The following is a 20,263-nucleotide window of genomic DNA, read 5'->3' as shown; positions in this document are numbered from 1 at the left end:
ATTTTTGTTTTTTTGTTTTTTAATCAATCCTGGATCCTCCACTTTATTTGTATCCGTACTAAAAATGAATGGAGTCTCTCTTGGCTCCAGATCCATTCCCTAATGGAAATCTTTATTTTTGCATAGTTCTCCAGACAATCTAGCCAACAGGCGCAGGGTGGAAACACACTCTCCTTGGTGGAAGCAGGTTTGAGTTAAAACCATGAGATTACAACTGAGATCAATATAAGACATTTATGAACGGAAAAATATATTACTGTGGTACACAAGTGCAATTCTAAAAGTAAAAAAGTACTTAAGTGGTAATATGTGTGAAGTTATTCCTACCAGTGTCAGAGGAAGTAATAAAAATAGAATGTCATAAATAATGTTAGGCTGATTAATACACTTGCTGTCACTTTTAGGATGCTCTCATGTTTCTATGAATGGGATTTTGTCAGGAAGTAAACTGACACGCAGGTGAGCCGTAGCCCCGCCCCCACGGAACGGACCGCTCTGATTGGTTGTTTCGAACACCGCTTCCCCAGAAACGCAGCAGCGGAGAGCGTGAGCTCCAGGCACAGCGAGGTCTGCTGAGGGAAAACTCCTGAAACCACTTCTGGATGTCCGAGCGTTCTGTCACGTTATTCCACACCAGAAGCCGCTGGTAAGTCCGAAAGCCTTGTGTTGAAACCACGAGTAGTTTAGTGCGGGAACTTTGTCCCACAGTATTCCTGAAGTTTCCTCCAGTTTTCCCAGAAATTCCATGAGGAAACCTCGTGGAGGCTCCCAGGAGAACACCGTTATTTCTGCGCGTTTGTGTTTTAATATGTGTGATATAGTAGACGGATGTACGCAGCAAAACTGCAGGACTTCAGGAATAAGGTGATATTTAAACTACATTCAAATCAGTGGTGTTATTTTGAATGTTTTTTTTTCTTTTATAACAGCTCAAAACCTACATGTAGCACCGTTCAGTCACCAGGAGGCTGTGATTGTGTTACTGAGATATTCAATGCATCTCATTTCACCCTAAAATACAGAATAATGTAACCGATCATAGTACACTTCAACCCATCTTCACAGCTTTCACTGTGACAGAGCAGCTGGTAATTTGCACCGACAGGTTTTGTGTGGTGACAAACATCTTTCCTTTCAGACAATGCTCTGGGATTGACAGGTGAATAAACAGGTAAGCGGATCAGTAATGAGAATGTAGATGAGTAGGTCATCCCTCCTGATGAAGGCTCATCCTGGTGATGGATCTCATCAGAGCCTGTCTGAGCTGGTTGTTGTGAATCAGACACTCCTGGTTTCCTGCTGGAGGAAAAAGGATCTGCAGATGCTTCCTGCAAAGACCTTGGGAAAGACCTTTTAAACACGCTGTACTTTAGACACTGGCAATGAGATAATGGCCTTTATGTTTATTTTTGTGCTCCAACAGCAAGAATTATTTACTTGACCTGCGATTCAGGTCCGTAATCAGGTTGAATGTCCACTGAATTCATCAGTTCATGCTGTGTAAACTAATGAGATGCAGGGTTTTTTCAGAGGTACCGATCTTATTTGTCATTATAACTGATTTCTGGTGCATTTCATTGGATTCATCCATCACATGATTTTGCAGAATGTGAAATAACTCAATTAAATGAAAGGAGGGGGGGAGAGGGAGAGCTTTCATTATATTATTTTTCACTCCAGTAAGGAAATAATGTTTTTTTGGTGTTTTTTTTTACTAGTATTGTCTCTTAACTCAATTAGAGAACATTTTGAGCTGATTTTAATGAAGTTCCTGTAGGAGTGGTTCTTGGAGGAATGAATGAAACTGATCTGGGCTTGTTGATTTCAGATCCCGTTTTCATATTGTGAGAAAGGGTGGGTGCTCTAAAGAGATACCTAGTCGCAGCATCATTTGACTGATTCTATTAAATTACATATAAATTACATATTGCACTGCAAAACTATGTTTTTCCAGATACTGCATATTTGACTGCAGCCAATGGCAACAAGGCTGTTTGTTCACACACTCAACAGAGAGGAGAGGGAGTGGATCACACACCAGTTCAACAAGCATTTGACAGACTTCAGCCATTCTGCACACTTTACAGACAGTCTGTAAAACATATTCATAGATCATCATAATCACCATCTGCTTGATTTTTTTTTTGTGTTTTTTTTGTTGCCATCAGCCAATTTGGGTCTGTCAAAGCTCCAGAAAGAAGCGCACCACCATCAGCAGAAACAAAGAAGGCTTAATGAGTTAAAAAACGCACGTGGCCACATATGGGTTATGGCGCTGCGTGTGCTGACACAATAAAGACGATAATGAAATCTTGGATTAGCCCTCATGTATTTAGGGTATATCTTGAAGGAGGGGGAGAGGTGAGGGGTGAGGCCTCATTGCAAAGTGTGTTTATGTGAGTATTAATATGTGTAGATTGCACATTCTATTGATCAGTTAGGCTGCCAAGTTAACCTCCAAGGTGCTGGAATAGATTTGTGATATTTGTTTGATATGAGTTAACTGAGTAATCTGTGCATTTGTAATACTACCAGCTTTATGCGAATATTTTTTGCAAATTTGCTTTGTTGGCAGTAGACATATTAAAACCATGAGCCAGTTTGCGTTTCCTTTTCTTTCTGGTTTGATGTCTTTTGTTACTAGACATCAATCCTCTTCTTCATGGTAAACTCACTGCTAAACTCACAGGTTTGTTCCACCGTTGCATCAGTGAGGCTGATTAAGATGAACGGTGCCTCAGTTTGGAATCCTAACCCCTCCTCAGACACTAACCAGGATTATTAGTGATAAACAAAGGTGACTAATTAGGCTGAGCTTGACGTCCCCATGACCTTTGACCTCTCCTTGCTCTGACCTTCTCTCTTAGAGCTGGGAAGAGGCGGTGTGACCACTGGTGCAGCAAAGGCTTATCTGAACTGATAACATTGTATTTTGGGGCTTTATAAAATCCAGTTTGTGGTTTAAATGATCATTTATTGTAGCAAAACAAAATACCATCTTTATTTGGTTTGATAGAATTTAGAGCCCTATCTTAAGTGGTCTCAGTAATAGAACTATAAGATCAAGACAGACTACAGCAGCTTTTGTAAAGACGGTTTTATGAATTCATGAAGTGATTTCTCTCTTTTTTTTAAAAAGAGTCGGTTATTTTACTGAAGGAGCCGGTTCGGTAGAGTCCTGGTGTGTTTTTTCCAGACGTCAGCCTACCGGATGCCTGCGCTGGCTCTGGAGGAATGATGTCATCAGTCAGTTGTGTGTTAGCGCGTCAGGTCAGTGTGTGGGCATCACGCCAGGACCCGATACCGCCTAACGGCTGCCCTGTGTGTGCCTGCTGCTCGACACCGCTGCAATTTATTTATTATATGTTGATTTTGGATTATGTTTTCACATTGTGAGAAAGGGTTGACGCTCTAAATACATATCTAATCACGATGTTATTTGCAGAACTCATTAAAGTACATAGAAATGATACAGTGCACCATAAAACCATCAGTTTAGCAGATATAGAATATTTTACTGCAGGCAAAGGCAGCAAGTCTCTTTGTCCACACATGCAACAGAAAGGAATATCAAATATTTTTAGGAGACCAACATATTTAGACAGTCTTGTGTGGCGCCTTATGTGTAAACGTTAATGCGCCGAGACCTGGAGTCTGTTCCTGCTGGTCTGGAATCAGCTGCTTGTGAAGGTTATGAAGAACAGAACAGGACAGGAGGTCTGATCCTGAGTCAGCACTGAGCTGTGAGATGAGCCACTGCGTGTGGCGAGCTCTGGATTATCAGCTGCAAATCAAAACGGATTGTCAGGTGGCTTCCACCCATTCAAGCCTTTAAGACAGACTTCGCTCGGACACTGTCTCACCTCTAGGGCAGACCCCCCCCCCCCAACAAGGACATGAGGAAAGGAGCCAGAGTCTTTAATCCTGCTTGAAAGGGATAGGGTTAGGGCTAGGGTTAAAGGTTACCCTAACCTTACTGACAGGTGTGTGCAGATCTGGGGCAACTGAAGAGCTTCAGAAAGATTCATTCAAAATGGTGTGATGTCGACAGTGTTGTATGTTTCCTTCTTTCAGTCTCCTCATCAGGGTGAATGTCTGCCAGGACAGCGCAGCCAGGCCCCATCTGTGATGAACAGGGGGAGGCAGAGATCTCAATGAAACACCCCCCCCCCCCCACCAATAGAGTAATGAAGTCCAGACACAAAGGGCTCAGCAGGAAGGGGTTTAATAGAGATGGCGTTGGTATTCTCTGGGGGGGTGGGTGCTTTTGGACTGCAAGGAAGGGAAAAGGACGCAGGAGGACACCAAAAGATGTTACTCATGCATCTCTGTCCGCTTGAGTTATCAAATTAAAAGCCAAAAATAGGACCAACTATTTTTCATTTTGCCTACAAACTCAAAGTCACGCAGCGCAAAATCAAAATGACATCACTGTCTTAACTTTCTACTTTTACACCATTATATAATGTGCTCTGATTTCTTTTTTGCACTTCTGCACGGGTGCGTGCATTAAAGCGGCGGTGCCGCAGGCAGCATGTGTGCGCCACGTGCCCCCGTGTTGTGATGACGTATTGTTTCTGCTGTCTGGGATGGCGCTGATCCTCTTAAATGATTACAACTACAGCCAGAGAGAGAGGCATCCTGCATGGGGAAACATACAGACAGATGTCCCCCACCATCACCACTACCCTCAACGAAACACACAGCATCTATGTTTAGTCCACGCTGCAGGGCGATCAGGTTTGATCCCATCCTTTAATAGACTCCAAGTCTATTAAATGCTTATTTTCTATCTGGATCAAGGAGTTGGTTTTTCTATTAATTCAGGAACTTTTGCCAGCAGGAGGTGGATTGTTTGAAGGGACTAGATCAGAAAGTAGAGTCATCAAATACAAATGTATATATTTAGATCAGACCTTTTTTCAGTGGTTGGATGTAGAACTGTATTAAAATGTGATGCATTAAGACAGACTGACAGTTTCCTTTCCTGCTTGCATGTTTTGACAAATTTACAGTTCATAATGTTTAAGTTAAATCTCAACAAAAGACTTAAATAATCGATTACAAACAGTAAAAAAAAAAGGAATAATCATCTGTTTGCTGGAAAGCCTAGGCACATAGAAGTTGGGTCAACTTTCAGTGAAGTTAATTCTGCCTGGCCTGACATTTATCATGACGTTGGCTTAATGTTAAACTGAAAAGGAATCCATTATTGCGTCAAAATACATTTTTATCACATCAGAAAACATTTTATTACATCAAATGCATTGACAGTCTGTAGATATTTCAGTGCAAACAAATGCATTATAGTGTTTAAAGGAAGGGTATCAAATACTTTAATGTTTTTCACTATAGTTTCACAGTTACAATCAATCTGGAATCTTGAGGGATTTTTTTTACACAATACACAGAATGTGTATAGTCTCTGTGTAACACAGGTTTTAATAGTGAAACATTTAGAAATTGATCCACAAACAGTGATTGAGTCAATTATCACTTTTCCTGCAGGGATCAAACCTGCAACAAGGCTTTGATATGTCGCTCTACAAGAAATTCAGGTTAGTCCCTCCAAACCTGAGCGGAGTCTTTTGGTGGTCAGGTTTCTGTTCCTTATTATTCAGCTAATCCCCCTGTGGTTTAGGAATAATGGCGTGGCTCACCTGAACAACAGCTATTATTTCAGTTATCTCAGTGGAGATTCCCGCTGTCACCAGTAGTTACATAGAAACACCACAAACAGCATTGTGGACGAGGGCTGGGCCGACAAACAAGTCATGTAAATTAATACTCAAAGTCCCGATAGATAGAGGATCTTCAACACAACATCTTCCTGGTCTTTTGGAGACAAAATCTTGCGTGATGACAGAAATGGGAGGTGAAGAAGAAATCCAGATTACATACAGATGAGAGCAACGTGAAGTTTTGTTGCACGTGTTTTATCCAGTGACCGCTGGGGAATGTGCGTGGTTCAGTGTTAGATTTTGCCCTTTTCGATGTGCCGGCTCAAGCTTCATCTCACTATAAAACGTGTTTTGTCTTCGTTTTTGGCTTCATCTCAGCCTCCTCTGCTTGACATTTGACTGCGTGGGGGCCCTTTGGTCCCTGCAGGGAGCTTCGCTCTCATGCTCTGTTGAGGCCCCAGATGCACAACCAGAGTCCAGTGCCAAAGATCTGCCCTTTGTCCTGCGTTGCAATGTGTGACCCTTTTAACGCCTGTGTGCTGGAAAGAAGCAGAACCATTCTGGATTGTTTGTCTCCTCTGAAATCCTAAATGTCATTGTTCCGATGTTGTCGGTCCGCGTTGCATCCGTGGGGATGAAAATGAGAGACTCCGGTTTGACCTCCATACCACAAAATCGAGCTTTCATCCTCTTTTTTCTTCTTTTTTTTTTCACAAAAACATTCATTGTCATTCATTTATTCATTTTAGTGTCAGACCACACCATCGCATCATCGTTGTTCTGTTGGACATGGAGCAGGTGTTCTCCCTTCATACCCACATGACTGTCCTCAAGCATTGGACAGAAAAACCACCAGAGTGACAAACTCCTGGAAAAACTCCTGGAAAAACTCCTGGAAAAACTCCTGGAAAAACTCCTGGAAAAACTCCTGGAAAAACTCCTGACTCCAAACTCTCTGCTGGCTGATGTTGGAGGTGGGGGGGTAAACCCACACCTTACCCTCCCCGTTCCATTTCATTCCATTTCCTTGCATCCTGGTTGGGGAACTCTGGTTTGCTGTGTGTGTGTGTGTGTGTGTGTGTGTGTGTGTGTGTGTGTGTGTGTGTGTGTGGTAAGGCGAGCAAACATAACAATGGAGGCTTTGTGAGTGTCCCGCCGTGAGAGGATTGTTGCTGGGGGAGGGGAAGGGGGGGGGGAGATCAGGGCTTAGCGAAGTGAAGCCACTTCATTTGTCAGGGATCTCCTCTCGCACCTCCTCCTCCTCCTCCTCCTCTCACCCCCCCCGCCCCACCCGTGCTCTTGTACCCGTCCCTCCCCACTCACTCGTGGAGTCAGATGCAGGAGCGGGTCTGGGGGGAGCAGCACTCAGTGTAGCAGGAGGCTGTGATGAGGACGTGTTTGTGAGGCTGGTGGGGGTTTGGTGGATTCGTCGGTCTGATCTCAGGTGGGTGGTGTTCTGCTGCCCCCGTCCCGTCCCGTCCACTAACTTCCATGTGTGTCTGAACTGCGGTCTGGTGTCAGATGACCGGACACAGAACGCTCACGCAGACCTTGTGACGATCAACTGAGGATAACGTTTAGTGTCCGTTGCTATGGAGACGTTTCTGGATCTGTCTGTTCCTGGAATCGGTCGGTTTCACACACCCTTCCTGGTGTTGAGGGATGTGCTGAGCGGGGATGATGCTGAGGACGCTGTGGCTTGGCTTGGCTCAGGGTGTGTTGGTGGTGGTGGTGGTGGTGGGGGGGTCTATTGCCTCAGCTGTGTTGACCACATTATCAGTGTTATTAGGATCTACATGCTTGTGATTGCTTCCTCCCCCCACCCCTCGACTTCACACCCTGGGGGACAGTCGGGCGTCAGCGTGATCCTTCATCCTGTGTGGGAAAAGGGAAGAGGAGCACTGGGGCCAAAAACCATCACTTCCTCGTGAGAAAGTGATGCAGAACACCTCCAACAATTTTCTGTATTTTACCGAGATGCCTGCTGGGGGGCAGTTTTATCTGTTTGCTGCACTAAACTGTGGTCTTTCTTATATCACAGCTATATGGTATTCATGTTATTCAGCTGATTTACCAGGAGGCTTGCATTGATTTGATTTCAATGAGGATGCACTCATTAATTTTTTTTTTAATTTAAAAAAAAATTACTTTTAATTTTAAATTTAAAATTTAAAATAAAATTTTTTAAAAAAAAACCATTACATCATCTGCATAGCAATATAGATTTTAGTTTGTCTCCTTCCGCCCTAATGGATGGGATGTTTTTTCATCCATCTCTCTGTCTTATCTCTCCGCAGAATGAAGAAGTGAATCCTGTATAACGGTCATGGCTGTCCAGACTGGCACGCAGGTAGGCTCATCTTCATCTACAATGGTTAGATGTGGCCTGATCGGGGGAAATAGTCCCTCATCCGCCAGTGGAAGTGGTACGGATGGAGATCAGTGAGAAAAGAAATTCTGCATGGTGTTATTCTGTTTAACCTTCAGGACATCGGTGTTCAGTTTGTGGAAATTATTAGTATATACACAGATGACCGGACACAGTCGCCCTGTTGTAATATAATCATCTTTTTGTGAGTCAGGACTGTGTTTGGTTTCTAAACAGTGAGTAAACCCGTGACTGTGTGTTCGCCAAACTGGAGATAAAGTTCCTCGATTATGCTCAAGTTATCCCGATTACATAAAGAAGTGCAGACATGTGTCTCCCACCCAGCAGCTGTGGCCGGCCCACCTGTGTCGCCTGCATTCCATCCTGCTGTTTTCACGCATATCTGACGTTCCACCGCTCCGACCGAGGAGTGTCTCTTCACATTTCTGAAGGGAAGCGTGCAACACTTTTTTTTTTTTTTCCCCTTTTCCCTCCCAGCAATAAAGTGTCAGCCATCCCCAAAAACTCAAAACAACAAACCTATCATGTTTCAGACTGGTCACATTGCAGCTCCTCATCTGGTTTCAGAGCTCTGACTTCCTCTCCACCCATTCTGGTCTATGCAAAATATGTATCAGAGTGTTGTCGCATAACATGTGGCAGGAAACCTCTGAGACGGATGCTTATTTGTTGACAGAGATGTGGAAAACCTCCCCAGGCTGCAGCTTTACATTTAGCAGATTACCAACGAAAAAAACCACAATTTTTTAAATATTTTTTTCACCTCATTTGCAATCAGGGAAGAATTTCTTCTTGACAAACTCTGTCAGGGATCCAGAGCAAATCCATTTGTCTGTCATGGTGTTGATTTTTAAATAATTCATGTGATCATAGAACAGATGATTTCACGATGACGTTTCTTGGAGGGTATAGATCCACATGAAACTGCGATGACGCTGCAAGACGGTGTAAAGCGGTAGATGGTAGCTGCTTCCGGAGCTCAGCTCAAAGCTTCAATACCCAAGTAGAGCACAGTCACATTAAATAACTGGTCACACTCTGACTGCTCTGTGCAGCCGTGCTGAAACTGTACGCACTCACGGAAATAGAAGTAGCATATGCGTAGATCTATCAATGCAACAGTCCAACGGCAAACTGAACGTCTGTTGGGGTTTGGCCTTGGATGCCTGAACAAATGTCTAAAAGTGTTTTCTGAAGGGCTACAAGTTGTTGCTGTTGAGACAAAACCTTGATGCCACAAATCTTGAAAAATGTCGTATTAACAGTGTTGGAGTTCAAATGACGGGACAAGAAACAGTCCTTAAGCTCCAGTTTGAAAGTGGACAACAAAAACATTGGAGTGTTTAATGAATCCCCAGGATTGTCATTATTCCATCGGAGCAGATGGAGAACTATGGACCACCTTTCAAACCTCAGTAAAATGTATGCAAAAACTGGAAGGCTCTCTGAACATTCCTCATGTAAACCAAGGCTACATGTTCTTTTTTTTCCCTGCATTGCAAATATTTGAGATGAGAGAAACCAAACAGAAGACCCAAGTTGTTCTTTCGGTGTCTGAAAGGAGCAGCAGGACTTTTGTTAAATCAGCAGGTTCCAAACCAAAGTGGGAAACTTTACTCATTGTAAAAGATGAAGATATTACATTCACATTGAAAGGAGTTGAAATTCTGGTGTTGTGTCAGTGAGATGTGAACATCTGACAGTGGAATAAAGAAGGAAGTTAGATTTTTCCCGTTTAGTTCTGATCTGTCGTGGGAACAGCTCATACCATTACAAACAAATCTGAAAATAAGTAAGATAAAAATCATGGTCACCAGGAAACGTGATGACATAACAAGAAAACTCAAACACACTAATTCAGCAATGAAATATTCATTTCTTATTATTGAGTTTAGTTTTTAGGGAGTTCAGTGGTCCTTGATCTAGGGGGTGTGTTAAGCATTAAATCATTTCCTGGTATAAATGACAGACACCCAGGAACGACTCGTTCAGAACGTCGTGTTTTGTCAGGGATTATCAGCCAACATTCCAGCCTTCAGATGCCTGATGAGGTCAAATGAATGAAAGAATGGAGGAAAAAAAAAAAAAGACTTTCCTTGCATTCAGTGCGATGCAACAGGAGCTCACGGTGAACCTGAGACAGTCAGGTGACCGAGTCCCAGCTGGATTATCCCACCGTTCCGTCTAATTCTCTCTAATTGGCACATCTTTTACGTAACTTTTAAACTTTACACTGATTTATTCTCATTAGCTGGATGTCCTGAAATGCACATATGTTGTTGTTGACCTGCACACCGCCGCAGGCAGCCTGCCCTTTCTCAACCCTGTTACGTAACGTGCGCTTTCACACAAGTGTGTGTGTGTGTGTGTGTGTGTGTGTGGAGGTCAGTTCTTCTTTTTGAAGTGAGGGAGCTGTTTTGATTTAAACATCAGATGTTCTTCACACTTTTCTCTTTCTTTGATTTGGTCAGTCTTTTATCCTAAAGCTGAACTACCTAGAACAGCATAACGGCTGTCCTCAAAGATTTGGCGGGCCAAATTTGGCCCCCGGGGCCTTGAGTTTGACACATGTGACCTAGAACGGCACAGAATACAGCTGAACACATCCACCAAGAACCAAGCTATTTAATGCAATGAACTCTCATCCAAAGTCAGATCAATAAAATCATAATATTAATATTGAGTGCTTTGAAATGTCTGTGAGTAAGCGCTTTATAAATAAAGGTTCATTGCAGTCGATTGAATAAACAGGGTTGGACTACCCCTGTGAGCTCCAAGTATTTAAATCTGTTACATGAAATTGGACATAAATATAAATAAATAAATACCAGCCCTCTAAATGTGTTATATGTATGAAATGTTTTTTTTTTACATAGATATACTTTATTTATTCCAAACTGGGAAATTTAATTTTAATGGAAATTGCTGCATCTATCCTTGAGAAATTACACAAAATATCCTCAAAAAACCTCGTGTTGAACAAAGTAAACCAAAAGTTTAGATTCATGTTTATTCATATCCACACCAGCATTCACATCGTCCCGATCCTTGACCCATTTTCCCTCCATTTTAATGGGAATTTCCCTCTCTGTTTATTATTGGATAAGAGTCTCTCTGTTCCCGTCGTCCAGAAGGTTTCCTGTTTGTTGTCAAAGAGTGCGATGAATTCGACCACAACTACAACACGTTCTCGTTTTAAGCACGATCACCCTTTTAAAGCAAGGCGGACCCGTTGATGCTGGATCATTACATTAAAAGCTGTATCTTAAACGGATGTCAAAAAGCTGGACAGGAGGGCGAGGTCGTTCAGAGTGACTTATGTAATGTCTGGACGGGTCATCATGGGGAACATCTGCTCCTGATTTACAGATCACCCCCCACCACCACCACCACCACCACCACCACCACCACTGCTGCCTGGGAACGATCCACACAAGTCAGTCACCTTAGCATTCCTTACAGCTCAGAGCTGGGCTGACTGTAAAATTAGACTTTTAAAACTCACAGGTATTTTCCTTTTATTTCTAAAAAATGTCGATTTAAATAATCGATACTGGTGGAAACAGGAACACTGAGCCTGTTTCTTCCGCCTCTGCCTTCACATCAGACGTAGTAAAAATTACTGGTGCGGAACTGAAGCGTGGGAAGGGAATGGAAGGCAGGATCATGATAGTAAAGATGGACATGTCGGGACATCGGTGTCAGGAGCTGGGATCAGCAACTCGCCGAGCCCTGCATCTAGAACTAGTGCTGGAAACCTATTTAAGCATCCGAGTGCACGGATATCCACTCGTCTCAGTTGTGACCTGGATGAGAATCCAATGGACAATTCCAAAATTGTGCTGAATGCATTGATATAAATCACCACAGCTGTTCTCTTCACCTCGCGACCTGTCCCGTTTCATCATCAGGTGTGGTTTGGTGAGAAGTTTGACGCCCCGTTGCCGAGCCCCAGAAGCCCCCGCAGCCCGTTAGCAGCGCGGCACGGTCCAGGTCTGGCTGATGTCTTCCAGTATGACCAGTGGTTGGCGGTGCGACACGAGGCCACCCTCGTACCCATGCAGGAGGATCTGGCCATTTGGCTCACCGGCATGCTGGGTAAGAACCGTTTTTAGTGGGTTTGTTTCCGTTTTTGTCTTTTTTTTGTTGTTGTCTGCACACGTTTCAGGGTAAACGTGAGCATTTTTGGGTGCGTTTGATTTGCTGATGTGTTGGACATCACTTCAGTATCACTAAGTGTATAACAGAGTCCAAACCTGTGCGTGTGGATCATCATTGGCAAGCTGCATGTTTACAGTCAGGCCCTCCAGGCGAGGAAAATGCTGACACGGGGGGGGCATGTAATTGAATTTGGATGCTTCCAATTCAACTAACCTGAGCAAAACCACAGCAAAGAGGAGCGAAACAGAAGCCCTCATTTCATCTGTCTTTGCCATTCTAGTGACATCCATTGTCCGTCACGTTACAAAGGAGCTCAGGAAACTGAAACTGTGGAAACTGACTCCATTGTTGATGAGTGAAACCCCCCACACACACACACACCTCCTTCCTTTTTTCTCATGGAATGTAAGCGACTACTGAACACTCAACATGAGTTATAGGTACCGTGACCAAAATGTCCTGAATACCACGTTCCAATTTTTTTTTTTTTCTTCTTTAAACAGTTTTACCAGCAGACAGTCGACCTGAGGGGCAGATACCATAGAAACAGGTGGCGTGCTGTGGATGAAGTGTCAGACCTCCAGGCTTGGAAGTCTTTGTCACTTAGCGTCATACTATTGTTGGGTTTTGTTCCCAATGTAAATTCAGTTCACATGACCTCTGTCAGTTTACACCGCTGGAAGGACCACAAGTCCTTGAGGAGTTCTTTTCTGTCAAAGTGAAGCGATTTGAGCCGTCAGCAAAAGACACTGGTGGAAAAAAATAGAAGATCTCTGAGGGAAATAAATTGACTACAGTCTAATTTTCTCAAAAACCGACATTGCGCCTTATAATCCAGTGCGCCTTATATGTGAAAAAAGCTTTAAAATAGGTGGTTCATTGAAGGTGCGCCTTACAGTGCAGAAAATACTGTGATTGCACTGCAGACCTACAAGAAAAAGAAAAAAAAACTGGGTTAAATCTCATCTTCTTAATAACTCGTGACACATGAAGGTCCTGGATGATGTGATTTGCACTGCGTTGTAAACTGTGTTATAAACTGTGTTATAAACTGTGTTGTAATCTGTGATATTTAAACTCTTTCCGCTGTCACTTCTCCAGGAGAGGAGGTGAGAGCAGAGTTTTTCATGGACGAGCTGAATAACGGCGTGAAGCTCTGCAAACTTATCGGCGTGCTGCAGACTAAGATCGCCCAGAGCTGCCCCTCGGCTCTCTGTAAGGTGAGTCAGAACTTGGACAATCATCCCAAAGGGCAGTTTTACGTGGGGGGGTTCTGTGGATCACAATATTGACAAATAAATAATAAATGAATAAAACTGAGAAATAAAAATAACGAAAAAGTAAAACTGAAGTTTCAGATGATGGTAATCAGCAGTAATGATGGAGAGTTGATACTTACGATCACATTCATTCATTCATTCATTCATTCATTCGTTTTCACACACAAACTGCACAGAATAAGAACTGGAACCTGTCACCATCACTTATCCGACGTTACTTTGTCATTTTCACTTTAAGTTCACATTCTAGGAATGACTTCGGCCCATATTGCATCATCACATCATCACATGACTGAGGGTTCCATTAATAAAGATGCATGAAAAGGCTTTACAGAAGTCCCACATAACACACACACTGTGCTGAATGTAAATCTGCTTATGTATCAGCCTGCAAGAGAAAAGGTCTCTTCTGTTCATTCAGCTTGAACCACAAACAGGAATCATAGGGCAAATTCCAAACAGGCTCATTTAATTCTATTAATACTGTTACTGTTACTGAACATTAGTGTGACACAAACGGCGATCTGTTGCTATAGTATGCTAATGGGTAATTCATTCTAATTGGTTCTTAGATTGGTCTCGTAGATTCTTTTTATTTGGTTCTTTGATTGTGTTCTTAGATTATTTCTCATTATAAATAAAGTGGATTGGATTGGCTCTCTGCTCTGTCTGAAGGGTTTTTTTTAAATTCTCATCTTAGATAATCTGTTCCATCCTATTTTTTTATATAATATGGTAAATGTTGCTATTGGTGCTATAAAAATAAAGTTAATATATTCATATTGAGCTGAAGACTAGTCTACTTGAGGGGGTTCTGACTGATGGTGGGCTCCCATTGGTCCATTGGTGAACCTGAGAAGACATCATACACACCATCGTGTTGATCTGACGGTGAACACAGGAGACACTGTTTGCCATACAATTTAATTACATTACAATTTTTACTATTGGGGATTTAAAATAAATAAATTTGTCTTTATAATCATAGATTTTTTTTTTCCCTGACAGCTCTTTCCCACGAGGAAGGTTGCGTGTAAGCGGGACGCGTCTCCAGGATCCTTCTTCGCTCGAGACAACACTGCCAACTTCCTGTCCTGGTGTCGCCACATCGGCGTGGAGGAGACCTACTTGTTTGAGTCAGAGGGTCTCGGTAAGAACTGCAGCAGATTACAGTAAAACCAAAGACATTTTAATCTAATCTGGAGAGAGGGCATCCTTTCTATTGGTTTTTTTTTTTATGTTTGAGTGTGTGTAGGTGTAAAGTCTTGTTTTTGTGTTATCTGCCCCGCCCCTCAGCCTTTTCTTTGTTAAAAGTGAGCAAACTAAAATATAAATAAGTCTGAATTTTAGGTTTTTGATCTGCTTACATTCATCTGTACAGTTCTGGTTATGAATAGTCAGTCACAATCCCTTTTTTTAAATTTTTTTTATTAAATAAATAGAATCGATTGAAGTGATTGAACCTGAACTCTGGAGTCTAGCCGAGGCTCTGCTACAAAACTGAAGACATGGAAAAACAGTGGAAAAACAGACTGACTTTAAGTTCCTGATGCCTTTGCAGAGCTCCGTTATTTAAGCCTTAATCTTGAAGGTTTAATGGTATCCAGTGTGGAGCGTAATCACTCTGAGTACCCTGTTGGGGATCATTCAACTCATTTCCACCGACGTCCACATCGCCATAACGGCTGTCCTAAAAGAGCCAAATGTAACTAATAAATTAACTAAATAACTCAATGTAATGTAAAATACATGTAACTACTCCTTAATGTTAAATAACTGAGTTTATTAAATATTCATGTCACACACATTAGTTACACAGAAAAACTATGTTTGTTTGTTCCTCTGTTCTAACATGAATCCTTTTAATTTGTCAGGTTATTAAACCCACAGAACTCCATCAATCAAGGATCAAACTATCAGCGAATAAAGAAAAATAAAAACATAAAATGTTTTTGTCAGCGTTAAAATAGGCTTGCTTACTGAATTGTAGGAAATGTAGTTTTTGATCAGAACACACTTTTGAATGTTCTATTTTTAGACACGCTGGCCTTTTATGCTCTCGTGGGCCACATAAAATGATCTGGAGGGCCACATTTGGCCCCCGGGGCCTTGAGTTTGACACAAGTGCTTTAATGATGATTTTTTTTTTGTGTTTCCTGCCTCAGTGCTTCACAAGGAGCCTCGGCAGGTCTGTCTCTGTCTGCTGGAGATCGGCCGCATCGTGTCCAAGTAAGCCTTTGACCCCAGACGAAGGATCAGCTTCTGGAAACAGTTTAATGAGTGTGTTTGTGTGTGTGTGTGTGTGTGTGTGTGTGTGTGTGTGTGTGCGTGTGTGTTCTTCAGGTACGGTGTGGAGCCTCCTGTGCTGGTCAAGCTGGAGAAGGAGATCGAGATGGAGGAGACGCTACTGATGACCAAGGAGCCCCCTCCAGCCGTCAAGACCTTCAGTGTCTGCTGTCAGCACGGTGGCCTCTACCAACCAGGGGTGAGTTCTGACAGGAAGTACTCCACAGAGTCTAGATGACGGCGACAAACGGAGCAGCTGTTGGAGCGCGCCGTCGACCACGTTAGCGTCACGTAGGTAGGGGACATGTGCGACCCAGTTGAAGCCGAGCCGAAACTCTCGCCGCTTCGTTTGTGGCCCCCGCGGGGAAAAGGATGCATCACGGCGGAACACGTGACGCTCCGCCGGTCCCCTGCGGACCCCCTCCCCCCCCCATACACAGATATGTACCGTCATGAGCGCGCACACACACAGCGATGACATCACTGTTTGTGTTGCTCACATTTCCTCCACAGGTCAGCGGCGCTGCATCTGCTGTGGGGGGGGGGTTGCTTTGTTGCATTGTTTCTGTTGGGTGGTGTGATTATCCAGAGGCTAAAACATGATTCTAATGCAGTCAGAGATCGCGGGGGGCGGGGTGGGGGATTGTACCCAGATGAGGCAGCCTGGCTAAAAATAACTCCCCCATTAAACTAGAAGACAGCTTGGATGAAATGGTTTTAAACCTAGTGTTACTCCCCAGCCTGTGGACCACCTGATGCTGCTGCTGATGTTCCACATCGGCCCCCTCATCACCTGGTGACTGTTGGGTTCACTTTTCTGTGTTGCTGATGTTTTTCGCTGCAAACATTTTCTAATAATCCTCTCACTTACAAAGAGTCCATTATTTCCAGTGAGGACTTGTCATACGGCCCGCCTTATGCTCCTCTGTTGTCCCCCTGTAGGAGCACGGAGTGGACGAGCCCCCCTGCCACTGCTCCAACAGGGTCTCCATTGAGTATCTCTCTGAGGGACGCTACAGACTGGGAGACAAGACCCTCTTTATTCGGGTGAGGACTGGGATAACACACACACAGGCGCACACACACACACACACACACACACACACACACGCAGCAGCAGCAAATTGCTCACATTTATAATCCAGTCAGTCAATCAGTCGTTCACCCAGTCGTTCACATCAGTCTGATAGAAGAGATGAGTTCTGCCAGAGAGGCTGAACAACAGCAGGGATGCACAGAGAATAAAACCAGAGCAGTCGTCAGCTGTTTTTACTTACTCTGACCTTTGACCTCACTGTTGACAAGGCCAAGTAAAAGGAACGCCTCCCTGATGTGTGTGTGTGTGTGTGTGTGTGTGTGTGTGTGTGTGTGTTGCGCAGATGCTTCACGGTAAACACGTGATGGTGCGCGTCGGAGGCGGTTGGGACACGCTGCGTGGCTTCCTGATGAAGTACGACCCTCTGCGCGTTCTGCAGTTCACCACCCTGGAGCAGAAGATCCTGGCCTTTCAGAAAGGCCCACCTGGCCTGGGGGGTCACCACGGCAACGCAGCGCCACCCCCTCCTCCAGAAATGGACCCCCTTGCCGCCGTTAATAACCTCATCTCCTCTCCGTCGTCGTCGTCTTCCTCCTCCACTTCATCGTCTTCCTCCTGTTCCGGCTCGGCCTGCAAGCAGGCGCCAGCGCCCCCTGCTGGTCAGACGTGTCGCTCCTACGCAGCGTCCCCAGCCTGCACCCCCACACTGCCCAGGAAGGCGTCAGCGGCCACGCCCAAGAAGACCCTCCAGGGGGGGCCCTCTTCTCCGAGGAAGCCCACCCAGCTCCCCCTGCCCGTCACCGCCAGAGGTTTGCCCCCCCTGCCACCCACACCCGAGGGCAGCTCCTCCAAACTGTCTCCTCCCCCAGGATGTCAGGGTGTGCAGCCTCGTCGTGGGGCTCTGTCCCCATCACCGGCCCCCCCAGACCTGAGTCCCGCCTCCAAACCGAAGACCCGCCCGTCCCCACGTGGCCCCGCCTCCCAGCCCAGGAGCCCCGTTTGCCCCGAGCCGTCCTCCAAATGCCCTAAGCCCTCCAGTCCCTGCAGCTCCCCCACTGCTGCCCCGGTGCCGGCGCCCCCCTCTAAAGATGGCCGCCCCCCCTCAGGTGCCAGCCAGCGCCCCCGCCTCGCCCAGCGCCGCCCCGGCTCCCCAGCCTCGCGCCTCCGTCTAGAGGCAGCCAGGAGGGTACGGGCGGCTGCGAAAGCAGCAGCGGCGGCGCCGAGGGGGGGGATGACAGCCCGGACCCCCACCCCCACCCCAACCCCCACCAAACAGACTGCCCCCCCTGTGTGCTCCACAGTGAAAAGCAGAGAGGTCACAGCCAAAGTCAAGGGGCCGGGCCCCAACAAGGTGACTGCTGCTCCCCCACGAAGTACCGCTGCTGTCCCCGGGCGGGTCCTGGGGGGCAACACAGGTCCTTCTCCAGCCAGCAAAGCCAATCAGAAACTCCCAACCACAGCGCAGAGGGCGGGGCTAAAGCCAGCACCAACCCCTAACCTGATGAACGGGAAGTCGACCCTTAAGCTTGAATCCCGTCCAGGACGACCTTTGACCTCACAGACGACCAGCCCTGACATCAAAGCCGTGAAGACCGACGCCAGCGCCGGCAGGAAGCTCCCACAATGCAACAGCAAACACGTGAGCCCGTATTTTGAAATGAACGGGAGACTGAGGCAGAAGACGTAACGGGTGACGAAGACCGTCGCCATAGCAGCAGCATCGTCACGGAAACCAGAAGCAAAACTAACAAAACTAAATCTCACAACGTTTGATCAGTTTGTCTTCAGATGTGTTTCTGTCTGTTGGTTTTTCTGTTATTTATAGTCTTTTGTTTTAATCATTTTTTAATGGAAATGGGTCAATTATGTCAGGCTTTTTTTTTTTCTTTGTCTTTGCGCTGATTTAACGACGTTTTTAAGAGATCAGCTACACAGATCCGTCACTAGTGATGCTTGTATACTTGTTTTTCTTTTTGTAAATGATATTTACGAGAAAATTTTGGTGTCGATCTGGAAACACAATCTGGAACAGACGTTCCTGTCATGTGCCTTCTTGAGAAATCTCTCTACTTTGAGTGGCATTAGAATGTAATGGAAGGAGTTGATCAGGGGTTGGGGCGGGGGGGGGGGTGTTGCATGATGTGAATGAGCACTAAAGACTTTGGTTTCTCAGAGAAATGCCAGTCGAGGAAGAACTACTGATCAAATGCCTCTTTTCTTTTCAACCGGAAACACATTTTTAGAACAGAATCTACTTCCTAACAGAATCTACTTTGTTTTTATATGATTTCTACTTTGTGAGTCTAAAAAATCTAGTTTTCTATGTGGTGTTTGTGTATGTGCGTGTGTGTATATGTGTGTGTATATAAATATATATATCAAAATGAGGCTTTTTTTTTTCTTTTTGGCACTTTACAGAAACTGTTGTGTTTGTCAGGATTTGAATGTTGATTCTGTCGATTTGTGTCTTGTTCCAGGTACATTCAGTCATTTTGATTAATAAATGGAAAAGTATCTAAAAAGCTACTCTGGCCAAGTTTTTTTTAATTTATCGTATTTTACTGTTTGCATGCTCAAATGAATGAATTTTACTGGAAAGCTTTAAAACCATTTGCCTGAATTCCTCAGTGTTCAGCACTATTTACAGTCACTTCCAATAAAATGCAATAAGGAATTGTTCAGGCTTAAAACTTTTAAGCTTGTTCAAGTTTTTAAAAAAAACCTATTTATATTTTGTGTTATGATAATTATTTTGTTAGCCTGTTAATTTTCATATTTGTAAGAATTTAAATGATCTCTAATTCATAAACATTTTCCATATGGAGGTCAAGACTTGCTATGATGATAAAATGGATAAACCCAAAAATATTTGTTATCGAAAAATTATTGTAACTGTTTGAATATAAAAGTGAAGACTCTAGAGGCACCTTTAAAATAAGTGTAAACCTCTTTTACCATCAGTGCTGATGGACTGGACAACACTACATGCTGTGGTGTCATTCAAGGAGATGTCATGATTCTGCAGACGAAATACATTCAATGGAGAATTATTTTGACTTACTTTAGAATATCTCATTATTTGTACATTTGTGTCCAGCAACCTTAAATATACTGTAGCTCATTTAAAAAGGTTAAATGGTTGTTTAATTCAGCCAGGTTACTTTATGCTTTGGACTGAACAGAAAAACTCTTACAGTATTTTTATTGAGACAAAGAAGGCGGTAGAGTTTCATCCAGAAACCAGTGTGGATGTAGACTACACTACAGTATATCTTTACATAGTATTTTGATGAAAGCCACACTTGCCTCCATCTAGTGGACTGATGTTGGAACTACAGCAGTGAATAAATGCTGATATTAACTCCACGACACCATCTAGTGGACAAACTGTAAAACTACAGTAACGATGTCCGCTCATAAAAGTCCCAAA

At 44.1% G+C, this 20,263-nt stretch overlaps 1 protein-coding gene across 3 annotated transcripts; it reads left to right on the top strand.

Annotated features, from left to right (window-relative positions):
* The first annotated feature begins 546 nt into the window (after positions 1-546).
* On the top strand, positions 547-19,359 carry gas2l3 (growth arrest-specific 2 like 3). 3 transcript variants are annotated; one of them, XM_068306955.1, is made up of 9 exons: positions 547-646; positions 7,979-8,031; positions 11,982-12,168; positions 13,333-13,451; positions 14,520-14,661; positions 15,677-15,740; positions 15,855-15,996; positions 16,740-16,844; positions 17,177-19,359. In XM_068306955.1, the coding sequence occupies exons 2-9, from the start codon at positions 8,008-8,010 to the stop codon at positions 18,518-18,520; spliced, it is 2,127 nt and encodes a 708-aa protein (XP_068163056.1). In that variant the 5' UTR covers positions 547-646; positions 7,979-8,007; the 3' UTR covers positions 18,521-19,359. The 3 variants fall into 3 exon arrangements, with proteins under 3 accessions (XP_068163056.1, XP_068163055.1, XP_068163057.1); XM_068306954.1 differs by lacking the exon at positions 547-646 and adding an exon at positions 6,990-7,125; XM_068306956.1 differs by lacking the exon at positions 547-646 and adding an exon at positions 7,172-7,395.
* The last annotated feature ends 904 nt before the right edge of the window (positions 19,360-20,263 follow it).

Source organism: Antennarius striatus, chromosome 22 (assembly GCF_040054535.1).
Source record: "Antennarius striatus isolate MH-2024 chromosome 22, ASM4005453v1, whole genome shotgun sequence".
Taxonomy (NCBI): domain Eukaryota; kingdom Metazoa; phylum Chordata; class Actinopteri; order Lophiiformes; family Antennariidae; genus Antennarius; species Antennarius striatus.
This window is presented reverse-complemented; position numbering and strand designations above follow the sequence as displayed.